The sequence below is a fragment of the Saccostrea cucullata genome, unplaced genomic scaffold (assembly GCF_032062105.1).
Source record: "Saccostrea cucullata isolate Sc308-1 unplaced genomic scaffold, CSIRO_AGI_Scuc_v1 ctg11658, whole genome shotgun sequence".
In the NCBI taxonomy this organism is placed as follows: Eukaryota; Metazoa; Mollusca; class Bivalvia; order Ostreida; family Ostreidae; genus Saccostrea; species Saccostrea cuccullata.
The window spans coordinates 40,869-57,285 of NW_026934453.1; the positions used below are offsets into that span (position 1 = coordinate 40,869).

At 33.2% G+C, this 16,417-nt stretch overlaps 2 protein-coding genes across 2 annotated transcripts in view; both read right to left on the reverse strand.

Moving 5' to 3' along the window:
* LOC134240780 (uncharacterized) overlaps positions 1 to 13,137 on the reverse strand; it is a 32,595-nt gene extending 19,458 nt beyond the window's left edge. The window contains exons 1-5 of the mRNA XM_062722859.1: positions 12,489 to 13,137; positions 11,859 to 11,904; positions 8,985 to 9,206; positions 1,447 to 2,007; positions 1,041 to 1,141 (exon numbers count right to left, since the gene is read on the reverse strand). Of these exons, the coding sequence (XP_062578843.1) occupies positions 1,041 to 1,141; positions 1,447 to 2,007; positions 8,985 to 9,206; positions 11,859 to 11,904; positions 12,489 to 13,115 (1,557 nt within the window). The 5' untranslated portion in view covers positions 13,116 to 13,137. The remainder of the gene's footprint in view (positions 1 to 1,040; positions 1,142 to 1,446; positions 2,008 to 8,984; positions 9,207 to 11,858; positions 11,905 to 12,488) is intronic.
* LOC134240783 (uncharacterized) lies at positions 13,126 to 15,470 on the reverse strand (the record flags this gene model as incomplete). Its single annotated transcript, XM_062722863.1, has 2 exons — positions 13,126 to 13,710; positions 15,373 to 15,470. Coding segments are annotated over 2 exons (683 nt in total), but the record flags the coding sequence as incomplete, so codon positions are not given.
* Between the last annotated feature and the right edge of the window lie 947 nt (positions 15,471 to 16,417).

Here is a 16,417-nt window from a genome sequence, read left to right on the forward strand (position 1 = left end):
GCGATGGACTAAACAGGAAAAAGAAAAAAAATGTTAGATTGGATTAAAAGTATCAAATAGAAAATGAAATCCCACATTAAGGTAGTGCAAATACACAAGAATTCCATTTTTCATGTACCCAATTTCCTAAAAAGTACAGAAAGGAAAAAAGAAAAATATTGCCATATTGATAACTATGAATGACATCAGTGAGGAAAATAATGCTTTGGCATGTTTTCTTCATATTTCGTGAAAAAAAATATTCAGAATCCTACAAATTGGTCAATTGAGAGTTAACATTTAACGATGTGTTTTGCTTTCTAAATGCAATATACAGGCGTGTAATAGTTTGTTAATAAATACAGTATAACATTTGTTATATAGATAGAAGAGGGCTGATATTTGGACACATTTATAAGAAATTATGTACTATAAAGGTTGATGTCATACTTAGAAGTTAAAGGCTAAATAATGTGACCTCATCTACTGAAACATGCACTTTTTGCTATTGAGATGTATTTAATCGCTAAAGTACTTGAATCCACTGGTTCAATTTTCCTTCTTTTTACATATTTTAAATTGGGACGCATTTGAATTACCGTATAGCGGGTTATTTTAGCAGGGTGCTAATTTTGCTTAATTTGGCGTTTTGATGATAGCCCGCTAAAATATTCATCGCTTAAAGAGTAAGTACTCTTCTTACTGTTTATCTTCAAAGAGCTGAAACCCTGTGTCCGCTAAAATAAATTACGTCAAAATTATTGGTATACTTTTGAGCAGGCAAAACGCCAAATTTTACACTCGCCAGAGTAAACTCGGGTAGTAATAAAATGTACAGTGTGTACTATTTTAATATGTTCTATTCATTAAACACATATTGCCATATCTTAAAGGAATGTTGAACAAGTGCTCGACGCTTCCAATTGGAAGAACAGCAAAAAGTGCATGGAATCAAATAATGGAACGTTGGTATAATTTGTGAGAACAAAAATGTTCCTCGTGCAAACGATTAACATTAGATGGGTATATTTTTTTGTGTGCAAATAAAAAACTATACTTACAAGTTTATCAGCATGAGTCCCAATTAGAATGATACGCGGAAATCCGGGTTTATCGCTGCTTGCATAGTTTGTTATAGTAGACACCCAAAAGTCTATAAAGTCTGAAAATAAGATAGTCAATGATTAATAAATAAGATATTTGAATATGTGTGTCACACGCAAATAGAATTTGTTTCAAGTACTTTCTGTTTTATTTTTTGATTTTTTTCGTTTTTATGTGTGGATAAGAATGTAGTTTAAGCAAAATCTAACACATGGAAGTGCTCCCCCTAGATTAACAATGCAACCTAGTTTTTAAAACTTCAGAAGTGAAATTTGAGAGATTTTTTTTTTTTAAAATGACAAATATTATAATCCAAAAGAAATCTGGATTGTGTTGTATCGATAATTTAGTCATCATTCGTACCTTCAACTTTAGGCTCTGATTGTTGTGTTGGATATAAAGATCTGTCCTGAAGTTTTGCATTTAAGTTCATGGCACAATTAATGACGAGCAGATATATACATCGACTCGTAAGAAAGCTCTGGTGAGTTGTGTAGAATACATTTTGACCCCCAAAGTCCCAAAGGTCAATAAAAATATCTTTCATTCGTTTTTCAAGATCGGGTGTACTTGCCTTCTGAGACTTTTTGTGAAATTCTGAAGAAGAATTGCCTCTTTTTCTTACATTTTCAGATGATTTTTCAGGTTTTGTATATTGGGAAATGTCTTCATCGTCAGTCTGGTAATGCGCAGATGTTTTATCAGAGCTTTTTACAGACTGAGATATAGGAGTAGCAGTTTCATTATTTTTACTGCTACGATCTGGAGATTTAATCAATGTCTGCTTCTTTTTCTCTTCTACGAAGGTTGTTTTCTTTTTGCATTTTTCAGATATTCCTGTATGTTGTCGTTGTTCTTTTCTGTAATAAGGCGTCGCATTTGGTGCTGCTGCCAAGGCAGCAGGTGACATTATGTTCCCCTGAACTGCAAAGAAAGTTTAAACTCCAAGAAAGACAAGAAGATTTTCATTTTCGAATTGGAGTTTGAACAAATATCTACAGGAAACACACATCTCACTTCTTAAGGTAGAGACCGATAGCAATCATGTGATAGAAAGAATTCGCATATTTGCACGTGCTGTTTTTTTTCCGAACCGCAACGCCCTCAAATGAAAGTCACCATTTACACATTAATGTCTGTGCTACAAGATGATCTACGAAGCAATCAAGAAATTTCCTCGATTTAAAAAACAAAGTTGCCCTACTTACGAGGGTACACCGGTATCGATCTGTGCCTGATGTTGATTTCAATATAGACATTAAACACCATGAACCTGCAGATGTTAATTGGTATGACGGAAGAAGTAAGATTTTTTGCAGAACAATTTCTTTTTTGTCTGTTGTGTCCGTGTCAGGTACATAACGTGAATATTTACGACTTAGTATCATGACTATGGTGCTTGTTTAATTGCTTACGTACAGGTTTGGTACAACTACTAGATTTAGCTTGATTTACCTACAATAACATAATGTTTTTTTTACCTTCTTAAAGTTGTTTTATTTAGCTAAGATTTAAAACTTGTTATATAATCAGATTCTAACTTCTAGAATAGAATAATTGAACCAAAGATTTCTGGTGTCAGAACATGATAAAAGTCGAATTCATAAAATTGGCAAAAATGTTAATTCTAAAAGAATTATTTAATACTACAGGTGAAGCAAGTTATGGATTAGACAGTGTATTCAGCTTTCTCTGCTGAAATAATGTGGATAATCAAGTGTCATATGGAAAGAGAAAAGTCAATGATGCTTTTTACATTAACTCCAAAATAGCCATAGGTTTGTATTTAAAAGCTTTATTTGTTTCCTTTGTTATTTTTACCTTTCAATTTACACTTGCACATGTATCAGGGAAAATCCACATTTTTTCCAGGAGGGAGGGGTAAAAAGAGACGTTTTATAATACATGTGTTATCAAGTTAAATTTATGATTTTTAGTCCTTGTATTTTTAGATTACACACCATAATGTACAAATTATAATTGTTTACATGTAAATTGTAGAAACATTTTCTCAAGTCAATAATTCCTCAAAGTTAATATTGATATTTCAGGAAAGTTCAAGCCAGATCTGCTACAGCAAACTGAATTTAAAGTGCCATACTTTTTTGACAGGAAATGAAGAATATGTATGGCTAAACTGAGAATCTAACCGGGGATCCCTGCATCCCTAGTCAGGTGCTCTAGTGTACCGATAAATGCTTTTGTATAAACATGCAAAAAAGATATATTGTAAATTGAATTCAAAACTGTATGACAAAAAAATTATTAAATAGATAAATGTCTTCTAACTTAAATGAGATTGTTTCAACTAAAGCACCAAAGAATTGATATGAAAATCTGAAGAAGTCAGTATTGTTAAAATTTACAAGTGACATGGCTTTTACAGACTTCTTCACATTATCATAGCTTAATTTACAAATTAAATCAAAATTGTTTATAAATTCTATAATTTCTTAAATATATCAGGCTATCTACTTTATTTGAATTTTATTTTCATCATGTTACAGATCTAATGGAAATACATGATCCTTGGCTAATCCAGTGTCATCCAGTGTCATCTACAGTGTTACTGAAGAATATTGAATTTAAATCATCAAAGTATAATGAATTTTTCTCACTGCAGATCCTTGTGAAAAGAACACCTTTGTTGTATTGACATAAAAACAACGGAATTGTCAGGATCCTTGAACATGACACAACTGGCTGTATACGATGGCAGTTTAAAATGCATAGATGTTTACATTGATCTATGTTAGCCAATAATACAAAAAGCAAAATAGCAAGTTTATCTTTTTACCGTACATGTACTTAATGTATTGACTTTTTTGGTTGAACTACATCTAGAGTTTAACAAGAGGCCCAGGGGCCCCATGGCTCACCTAAACAAATTAGCTAGGAAGAAGCACAGATCAGATCAGAACTGAACAGTTTAGTGAAGGGGGGAAGGGGGGCTTGAATTCTTATACTACTTGAGAATGCCTTCATATTTAATACTGCATATTACTTTGCTGTTCTTGATAAAAAGATTTTTTTAAAAACATTTTCTTTCTATATATAACCATAATAATTTGAATTTGATTCCCCATTGTTTCCCTCCCTACCCAAAAGGACCATGATTTGAATAACTTAAAAATTCAATACATGAAGATGCTTACATGTCAATACGTGTATGACTAAACATAGCTTCTCTGTTCTTGGGATTTTCCCTTTATTTTTCTATGTAAAACTTTGATCCACCATTGTGGCCCCTCTCACCCTTGGTGGTTATGATTTGAACAAATTTAATTCTACACTACCCAAAAATGTTCCATATAAATACTAGTATCACTAATCATGGCTTTGCTATTCTTGAAAAGAAGATTTTTAAAATATATTTTAATGTAAAACTTGGATCCACCATTGTGACCCCACCCTATCATGGGGGTTATGATTTGAACAAACTAGAATCTACACTACATGAGGATGATTCCGCATAAATATCCCTAATCATGGCTTTGAAGTACTTGAGAAGACGATTTTTAAAAATTTTTATATCTAGTCCTATGTAAAACTTTGATCAACCATTTTGGCGCCTCCCTACCCCCGGGGGTCATAATTTGATTTAACTTGAATCTACACACCTGAGGATGATTCCACATGAGTTTTCTCTTTCCTGGCCCAGTGGTTCTTGAGAAGAAGATTTTTAAAGATTTTCCCTATATACTCCTATGTAAAACTTTGATTGGCCGTTGTGGCCCCCAACCTATCCCCGGGGGCATTATTTGAACAAACTTGAATCTAAACTACATGAGGATGATTCCACGTGAGTTTCATCTTTCTTGGCCCAGTGGTTCTTGAGAAGAAGATTTTTAAAGATTTTCAATATATACTTCTATGTAAAAATTTGATCGGCCATAGTAGCTCCACCCTACTCCCGGGGGACATGATTTGAACAAACTTGAATCTTCATTACCTGAGGATACTTCCAAATGAGTTTTACCTTTCTTGGCCCAGTGGTTCTTGAGAAGAAGATTTTTTTTAAACTGCCATGAATTTTTCACTAATTCATAATTATTTCCCCTTGGAAGAGGGCGTGGCCCTTCATTTGAACAACTTTGAATCCCCTTTACCTAAGGATACTTTGTGGCAAGTTTGGTTGAAATTGGCCCAGTGGTTCTTGAGAGGAAGATGAAAATGTGAAAAGTTTACGACAACGACGACAACAACGACAGACGACGGACAAATTTTGAACAGAAAAGCTCACTTGAGCCTTTGGCTCAGGTGAGCTAAAATTGTACACCTTCATATACAGTTTATGGTGGAATTCCTCTAACATTCATGAAAATGTTTGCAAAATCTATAATTTAAAGTTACAAATTACCACCTCTAATACATTATAATTTTTTGTGTATTTGCTCATACATGTAATACATGTATTTGGAATAAAAAAGGATATGAAGATAACGAACAATATTCAATTTCAAAGTGCTTAAAGCAATACAAAATAAGAGCAGAGCAAACACAGACCCCCGAAACATCAGAGGTGGGATCAGGTGCCATGGAGGAGTGAGCATCCCCTGCCAACCGGTCACACCCAAAGTGTGCTCCTTGTCATCATCAGGAAATAACGGAAAAAATCCGTCGTCAATCCAATTCAGTGTATACATAATGGACTAACAATTGGTATGAAAAACGTCAGTCAGCATTTGACTCTATGAAAATTGTATTTGCTGACACGGTCATTGTATCGACCATAGAACTTACGAAATGATGACTTTAAATGAAACTGTTGATATTCTTTTTTCATGAACTTGCTTGTCAATAATTTACCTCGTTTTAGAAAATGTTCATACGTAGAGCATGCTCTTGCGTATCGAATCAACTGAGATATATATAGTCCGTATGCAGGCGATGAAGGTATATTGCTGCATAAGTAAGGGAAGTTGACGATAGAAAATTTAAAGTCATCACGTTTATCATATAGCATGGTTGTTAGATTACCATTAGTGTCTTTTTCAAGTAAAATATCTAAGTATGAAAGAGAAGGATCGGACTCTGTGGTATCTTTTATCTCAACCAGTATATATCGAATGGACGTAGGGATGGAAATTACCATTATTAATTGACAATACGTTGTCGATATATCGAGTTGAGTAGAAGGCCACAGCAAGTGTTTTCCTCTTTTCACGCACAAGATCTAGATTTTGCTTAAATTCTGCTACATATGAATATAAAAAATAAGTCTGCTAATAACGGAGTGCAATTTGTACCCATGGGTATTCCAAAAGATTTTGGAACACCTGATCTCCAAAAAACCACATGGATATTGTCAATCAGAGACTCAAGCATTTTCTTGATGTCAACTTCAGAGTACTTATGCGTGCAATCGGAATCTGTTTTAACAAAATAATTTTGCAAATGACCAATGACGAAGTACTAAGTAAATTAACGAGTGTTATTTTTATTGAAGAAGCAGCTGTAAATAATATCAAAAAGCCTGGATTTTAATTTGTCGTGGGGAATTGTTGTGTATAAAGTTGAAAAGTCGTAAGTTTTAGGTGTTGATTTTTGTAAAGTCTTGTAATTTCAAATTGTCTAAAAGTTCTTTATAATTTTTTTAGTTTCCACATCTGATTCACACCACTTCTTGAATATATAGTTGCACAGTAAAAAGGAATTGTAAAAAAAAAGTGAATTTAATAATATTGTTGTCAAAGGAGGATAAGACCAGTTTATTTATGCACAGGATTGGTCTAAGGGTATTTTCATTGATAATTCATCGAAGAATCATTTGTATAATGCATCTATTAAAGTCAATTTACATGTAAATGATATAGAAGAAAATTCTTATCTTTTTATGTTACCAAAAGGGCAACCAGGACAACACGTGTCTAGGTGTACATGTATGAATTGCTTTTGTGATAATAAACGTAACTTAGTAGAATATTACAAAGAATTGATTCATATTCTGTGAAATATTTTGATAAATTCTTGAAAATCTCTCTTAGCCACCATATTCTTCAAACGTGCATCCTTCAAAAGGAAGGGGGTATGGTAAGGTGTAAGATAATAAACTTGTTCCAAGATGAATTTAAACCCCATTATGTAGTATGATTTTTTTTCTCTGAAATTTAAGATTCTATAATAATTTAAGAACTATAATATGCAATAAAAAGAAATTTGATGGGTATTTTTTTCCCAGTGAAAGCAGAAGTGTGTGACTTTGTGCAATGAATAGGTAATATTTTAACTAAATTTGACCATGCATCTTGGTGAATGTAATTCTGTTTTTTGCTTTCAGTGCTTGGTAAATTTAAGATATTGTAATATATATGAGGGTGGACTTTAGAATATTGCATATTAATCACAGGCTGATGGTGGAGTATTTTTAAGTATTGTAAAGTAGCATCCAGTTGTAAATTTATGAGAATTTTTTTTTGGTTCATGTTATTTTATTATCTTATTGTTTACCTTAATTATTGATGCAAAACACATTGCACTTCGACATTGTTATGTAAACAAATGCTGTTTTTGTATTACTAGACGATCTAGCGAGATATTGATGAACAGACAGTCATCTCAGTTATACTGAGATGATATATGTCAGTTTTTCATCATTATCTACCATATTACGACTGTAATTTACTTACTTATTTCAGCATTATAACGTGTTGTAAATTGGGTGCCTGTCATCTTTCTTACGAAGAAAATAGTAATGTGACATAAACACTGTCGTTTTACAATTGATATGATCGAAATAATACTGTCCGTGTTCTCAAATATTTATACTTGATAGTTTAATGTTATTTTATTGCAGTATTGTCATTTAAGTATGTTTTATTCGACGAAATGTTTTGGAACTTGAATGTGTAGCGAATACTTATGTGTGTACATAATTGTCCGGTATTACAAGCCGTAGATTGTGCGTGTCAGTTTTATTATAGATTGTTTGTTGAACTTATTTTATTTTGTATATCAAATAGAATTTATAGCTCTTACTTTACATGTAGAGAGGACATTTTGAGCGATGTTATTTTCTTTGTATTACACATTATGCATGTGAAGAAGTTCCGTGAGGTTCCAAACAGGACAAGTATACATTGGTTGTTGTGATCACGTGACCATTTATAGAAGGTTATATATATGAGCAGCGAACGCCAGTTACACAACAACGATCATAACGATCAGATCATATTACGTCATCAACATCACTTCTAGCGACTTAGGTATGAGAAAACAATGTAAACTAATACAAATTAAGTAGCGTATAATTTCTCCACCGCACGGACACCGCAATCCATTGTATTTTATTAGGCCAGATATGTTAAGCTAGGACTTAGATTCATATAGATGTACTGACTGTTTTGTTACATTTCGTTGAAGTCTTTATTAAATGAAATATTTGAAACGAGAAATGGAAATTGGTTATGATTAACAGGAATATGAAGTAAATTATCAAGGGTGTTTAAATACATGCGATGGGCTGAGGATGCCCCCCCCCCCATTTTATATGTGAACGGATGTCATGAGTAGTCCTGATAAAATTTAATTAACTGAATTTACACGGGATGGAAACACTGTAAGCTGATTGGCATTTGACAGGGTGCTGAGGAAGCTTACAATATATTAAGATAATTAAATTGATATAGCAATAAAAAAAAATTACAGTCCTTTTCATATCATATTCCTATATTATTTTATTCTGCTTTTTCAGCTCGTCGGTGGTTGATGAAGGCTATGTCAAAATTGTCAAATTTCTCTTAAACTAGCCCGATGACCTGCCTTGAATTTTTTATATGATTTAGAGGAAGGACCCAAAAAAAAAACATATAAAATTCAGAAAAATTCGATGGGTATTTTTTTTTTTTTTGCTGTTAACCTATCAATCTCTACCTTAATACAAATTATGATGATAAACAAACCTAAACACCACTTTTTAGAGTCCTGTTGCAAATCTTCCATTCGACATCGAGCTCGAAACAGGTCAATCCCATCCGTGCTTTCTATTACTTTCTTATCCTCTCCAATTAAACCGTATGTCAATGTTGTTTTCCCAACTCCATAGTGACCAACAACCATTATGCGAACCTGTCGAATTTTGCAGGATCCATATCTCAGCTCATTTTCAAAAGCTTCTCTTGATACTAAAATAGGAATTAAACATGTTCTTTTTAATCAAATATACCTTATTTGCCATACCGTTTTACGAATGACATGTTCTTTAAATTAGAGGACATTTATACAAGGTCTTTATGGCATACTCAAGGTAATTCTTATTTAAGGGTAAGGAAGCAATACCAGATCTTTTTATTTCTACTCTACTTTAAAATCAATATTTTGTTACTTTTTTGTCAAAGATAACTACATTTTAATTTTGAATCTAAAATAAATCCTGTTATTCATGAGAAAAATAATTGTAATTAGCAAAACTATTGTTATTTCTGCTATGCACTAATAGGTTTATTTTATGGAAAAATGGTTTGAAAATAACATTTATTAATTCAAATAATTGATGTGCTTATTTTATAAGGAAAACTTTGTTGCTGCTATTTGAGTGGGTTAGCTAGAGTATAAATGAGACCAGGTTCGGGATATCTCAAATCCCCCTCTTTGTCATGGATCCTAAAACGAAAGGTAAACGAATTTTGTAGTAGACAGAATTTTCAAAAAAATATGCTTTCAATCACGATTGTTTCTTAAATAATTTCATAAAATAGTATAGACAATTTTCTGATTTGATGATTAGATGCATTGATTGATTATTCGTTTTCGAAAAAATGCGAGATTTGCATGGATGAACAATTTCCATGTCGGCATACATGTGGCATAAATTGTGTTAAAACTTGGTTACGTTTTAGTTTTACAAGCAAATATATTTATCTGATTGAGGAATGTTTTTGTAATTATGTTTTTAAAATGTATAAATCGTGCATTAAAAAAAATAAATAAAAATAAAGGAGGGGGGGGGGGCTTAATGGCAGTAAAAGTGATCAAAACAATATAATCGGTGTCCATCAATTTTCGCAGCCTTAATGCAATTGAACATTCCCAAATGATACAAAAGGAATTTTTTTAATGCATTTTGCAGGGCAGTAATTGTGATTTTAAAAAAAATTGGGGGGGGACTCGGAATCAAAGTTATACCATTACCAGGATCAACAGAGAAAATTTAAATATTGTAAGTTGTAATTGTAATGTTCAGCATAAATCAGGATATAAGTTATTATCATGCAATAAAAACTTAGTTCATATTTGGCTAAAATAATGCCCTCCACATTAAACAACATAATGAACCAACAAGACAAGTCATTGCTTTATTTGAAACTTCAAAATTGATGTACTCTGACTTGAATATTAATTCAGATATTCTCGGGTGTGTAGTTGCTCCTTATTTCCTTTTGGCAATTGCATGAGGGATATGGAGATAACGAACAGTATTCAATTTCAAAGTCCATAAAACAATAGAAAATAAGAGCAGAGAAAAACAGACTCCCGAAACATAAGAGGAGGGATCAGGTGCCATAGAGGAGATAGCATCCCCTGCCGACCGGTCACACCCGCCGTGTGCTCATTGTCATGATCAGGAAATAATTTAATTTCAATTGTATCAAGCAATTTCATTGGCTGAATCATTCTGAGGAACACATAATATTATGTATAACAAAACTTTCCTATGACACAATGAGTTACGTCAAAAATGTATAACTCCGCTTGACGTTATTTTCAAAATAATGCCCAATTTGAATACGTTTTCCGGTGGAAATATTGTCCCATCTCACACAAGATTGGGGGATATCTACATCACCAACCCAGTTGTTCAGGTGATGAGCTTATTGAGTGTCAAAAGAAAAGCTTTAATTTGTCTCGCATCCCAGGTTTTATCAAATAAATCGAACGACTCAGACATATTAAAACGAGGAAAAATATTCTTATTTGCGAAATATTTTAAAATGGACTTTAAAAAATATATTATTTATCATTTATTGTCATACCATCAAAACTTTACGCGGTATCAGAGCAGAAAACGTCAAAAAACGCAATGTGCGTTAAAGTGCGTGATTGTGGGGTAAAGGTATATGCGTTAAAATGCGTGATTGTGGGGCAACGGTATATGCGTTAAAATGCGTGACTGTGGGGAAAGGGGTTAATACATTGTTTCCCATAGTTATAATAAATCATTTAAAACACTATTTTGATCATCAAAGAGTTATAGATTAAAATCGTTTGGACCATCTGAGCCTCTCATTTGAGAGGAGTCTGCTATTTTTTTTTTTAAATCAAATAAAAGTTCTTGTGATTGTTTTTTTTTTTTTTATTTCATCGTTCATCTTTTAAGGTTCAAAAACCCTTTTATCTCTTGTAAATCGTATGCATCTTCTGTTTATCATCTAAATACAGTGTACATGTCTCGGAAATGTCGTATTTTTATTAATGGATGATGAATGTTAGGGTTATGGCACTATTACATATGTCTATAAGTTTATCTATTCTTTGATCTGAATGACAAATACATTTAACTTTTTAAAATTGGATTGAGATGTGCATGTTTTGTATTACCTGCAACGCCATGCTGTCCCAGTCAGACAACTAAATGTGCCTCTAATTCTAAGGAATTCCGTAATGGAAAAAAACGTAATACATATTGAAACAGTTTAGCAGGTACACAAATAAAAACGTATAACGTTAATCCCTGTTAGAAGACATGGGAATGAATCTAATATGACTTAATGCAGCGATATTTCTTGCAAAGGCATTCCAATACAATTAGAAGTAATATATGACATGAAGATATTTACACAATATTGACGATTTCTTTTCTTTGTTGGATCCATTTTCTAGTTCCTGTTAAATAAAAAATAGAATGCCTTCATTACCTATAATACATTTAGCATATTTAGCATATATCATACATAGGTAAAGAATCATTTCTTTCATTGTAATCATGATTGTTTTAACATGATATAAATGCACTCATAAAGAGTGAAAAAATATATGAAAGTTCTGATGACCAATTAGAGAAAATAATTATTCTCATTTTGCCTTCCTATCACTGTCAATTAGATATTCACAAATTGTTTGATTTGTTGATTCTATGAAGTCCTTTCAATTTTTCACTCATAATGAAACTGATCGATAGTGGAAAATATGCACATGACACCAAAGGAAACTAGGTAGCCAAGATAAAACAAAGAACAAAACTTATTTTTGGCAGAAACAGGTAAATTGCAGTTTTTTGCAAATATTTTATTTTAAAAAGAATGTATATATTACGATAGAACACCTGTATTTCAATTTTTTTTTAACCCATCATCAGTATTGCTACGTTTGTTTCTCGCCTTCACTATTTCATGATGTGTTACCATTTTAATTTTTTCTATAAGATCATTATCGTTTAAGGATATAGTATATTAATAAGCAATATTTACGTTTTCCCAAAAACTCAAAGTCGTCTGTACATTTATCACATGTTTGTCCTGAAGTTGACACTTGCACTGCGTTTCTGTAGCCTTCATTTTGGAGAGCTCACTTGCAAGGGTAAAAGATAAATCTCTCTCATTACAAATAATGTTTTGGCATTTGAATCCTTTATAGAAAATGTTTGTGTCAATAAATGTTTCTGTCAAATTCTCTATGGCATATTCAACGTAGTCTCCAATTTCGTTTGAAATCTCTTTATCCACAGCCAATGGTCTGATTCGCAACACTTGCAACTGAATTTCGTCATTACATATGCCAACAACAATAGTGTGTTCTTTGTGATCAAACACTGCCGCTGTTTGATAAAGACATAAATTTCCTTCATGATTTTCATCTGTTGAAACTTTCCATCTAAGAGTACCCATGCAGTACGCTACCAGTCTGTAGAACACAAAAATGGCAAAGGAAGTGAATCGATAGCACAAAATGGACGAACATTCCCACTTATCTTCATGGAAGTCAGCTTTGAACTGCTTTTTGTTCATACATGGGACATACCATGACATTCCATCTTCTGATACGGCCTCAAATGAATTCAAATGTACCAGCATTTGAAGTTTCTCCATGTATGGCATAATTTCGCTTTTATGTGTCAAGTATAAAGGTATCATCTTTCCATAAAGAAGCTATCACTTTATCTTTAAGCTCCCCTGTTTTGTTAAAAGATTTCCACTCCTCTATTAGTTTCCTTTCACAATCTTTACTGATGTGGTTTTCATCAGCAATTATCTTGCTGAAAGCATTAGCAAACCACTGAATGTCTAATATAACATGTTCCCTCAATTTCCCTTCTTCAAAATTCAGAAGAAGGCCACTGTCATGGAAACATTTTAAAAATTTGGTCATTTCTTCATCACCTTTGATTTGGTATTCATAAGGAAGAGATGAGTTGAGCTTCCAGATTTCACTCAGGGACAAAACCTTCCAGTCTCCTTCATACAATAACTGCTCCATTAGAGCCCATGAAGAAGGCAATTCAATTTTTGTAGTATTCTCATCCATAAATAATTCCACTATGGAGTTTTTCATTGACTCTAGCATTGCTTTAGTGTTATCATTAAGTTCCTTTAGACCCACTGCATATTCACGATCATTCAGAGACTCACTTAACCAATCTCTGTCCTCGTCTGGAACAGCATTCCAGAACTCCCCAAAGAACCTCTCTATTTCCTGAAGAAGTAAATAAAGCAGGTATAAAATATTAATTCATATTTGTAAACTAAACCACTTAATTATGTGTCGATGTTTGAAAATGTGCAGTAACAGGTATTTCAGTATTAAATGTGGTGCACAGTTCAAACTGACTTCAACTGCACTGTAAATCTGGTATCCATTGTTGAATTTCAATTTATATGAAACTTAGGATGCAATACAAAATACTGTAAACGTTATACATTTGGCTGTGTATTCTTTTAAGCACTATTGGCGGAAAGCAATCTCCCCTAATTCAAAAACAGCGCTATATGCCTTACACATATAAGACAAGAGGCCCAGGGGCCACATCGCTCACCTGAGCAATTTGCTAGGAAAAAGCACATATCAGATCCGAACTGAAAGTTTACTGAGTTTGGGGGGGGAAAGGCCCTGGGGGGCTTGAATTTTAACCTCATTGGGGGTCATGGTTTGAACAAATATGAATCTACACCACCTGAGGATGATTCCATATAAATATCATTAAGCATGGATTTGAAGTTCTTGAAAAGAAGATTTTAAAAGGTTTCCCTATATATTCCTATGTAAAACTTTGATCAGCCATTTTGGCCCCACTCTACCCCCGGGGGTCAGGATTTGAACAAACTTGAATCTACACTACCTGATGATGATTCCACATGAGTTTCATCTTTCCTGGCCCAGTGGTTCTTGAGAAGAAGATTTTCAAAGATTTTTCCTATATATTCCCATTTAAAACTTTGATCGGCCATTTTGGCCCCACCCTACCCCTAGGGGTCATGATTTGAACAAACTTGAATCTACACTACCTGGTGATGATTCCACATGAGTTTCATCTTTCTGGCCCAGTGGTTCTTGAGAAGAAGATTTTTAAAGATTTTTCCTATATATTCCTTTGTAAAACTTTGATCGGCCATTTTGGCCCCACCTTACCCCCAGGGGTCATGATTTGAACAAACTTGAATCTACACTACCTGGTGATGATTCCACATGAGTTTCATATTTCCTGGCCCAGTGGTTCTTGAGTAGAAGATTTTTAAAGATTCTTCCTATATATTCATTTGTAAAACTTTGATCGGCCATTGTGGCTCAACCTACCCCCGGGGGTCATAATTAGAACAAACTTGAATCTACTCTACCTGAGGATGATTCTACATGAGTTTCATCTTTCTGGCCCAGTGGTTCTTGAGAAGAAGATTTCATTTGAACAAACCTGAATCCCCTTCACCTAATGATACTTTATGGCAAGTTTGGTTGAAATTGGCCCAGTGGTTCTTGAGAAGAAGATAAAAATGTGAAAAGTTTACAACGACAACAATGACAACGCCGACAACAACGACGACAACGACAACGCCGACAACGACAGACGACGGACAAATTGTGATCAGAAAAGCTCACTTGAGCCTTTGGCTCAGGTGAGCTAAAAAGCATTATGATATGCGCCAAATCAAATCCATGCTAACTTGTTAAAATTCAATTTCCGCCATATTTCGTACTTCTAAATATAATACATTAACAGTATATTATATGTGATACAATTGACTGTCAAATAAATTTTGGTTCTTTTGTATTTTTGAAGTTAAACTGTAATAGTGCATTCTCAAAATATGTTAGTTTCAGTTATTTTTTGTGATTCACATTTCTATTAGCCTGAGTACTTACATCTGTAGATTTTGTTTCTGTGTGTGTGGCAACAAGAAACAGTGGTGCCTTTTTGCCTCCAAATGTCTTGATTGAGGTTATCCAAAACTTCAAGTAGTCTGAAAGAAAACAAAATTTGGTAAACTAAAAGAACAACTTAGCACCCTAATAAAAACAAACAGGTCTGTGTCTCTGGTAAGTGTGTATCTCTACTGCTTTATATTAAAAACATGGAAAGTAAAAGACCTTCAATCAATACTTTTATTTTTGGTTTTACAATAATCTAGCAGAATTACATGAATATGACTTCATATTTTGTAAACCCATCAATAATTATTAAATAGAATATGAATTATGAAATGTGCAATATTTAAATTTTTGAAAAATAAATATTTACATATCTTCTTCCTTCCGTTTTAAATGACAAATCTTTTGTTGAAAACAAGAGGCCCAAGGGCCTTGAATCGCTCTTCTGATAAATTGTACAATCTATCACTTCTATTAGAAGCCTACAACTCTATTAGTATGATAAGACCGAAAATGCATCAACTTACAAAGTTTGATAATATTTAGCCATTTTTTAATATAATAATAAAATACCATAAGTGGGTCACAGTGACCTACCTTTTGATTGAAATTTTCTGAGTACTCAAGATACATTAATTGACAAAGACTGATGATTCTCATTAAATAATTACCTGAGATTTTCAAAAGTAGATCACCATGACCTACTTTTTGGTCAACATTCTCTGAAAACCCAAGATGCATCATCTGATCAAGTTTGACAATTGTAAGCCAATTAGTTCCAGAGATAATTAAATAAAGCCATCATATGTCAAAAGTAGGTCAAGGTGACCTACTTTTTGGTCGACGTAATCCAAACACCCAAGAAGCCTAAACTGAGAAAATTTACTTATTCTAAGCCAATAAGTACCTGAGATATTCAAAAGAAGGTCACTGTGACCTTCTTCTTGTTGGACATTCAATGAATCCAAAAGATGCCTCAACTGACAAAGTTTGAGGATTCCGAGTCAATAAACACCAGATAATGAAATATAGCAATAAA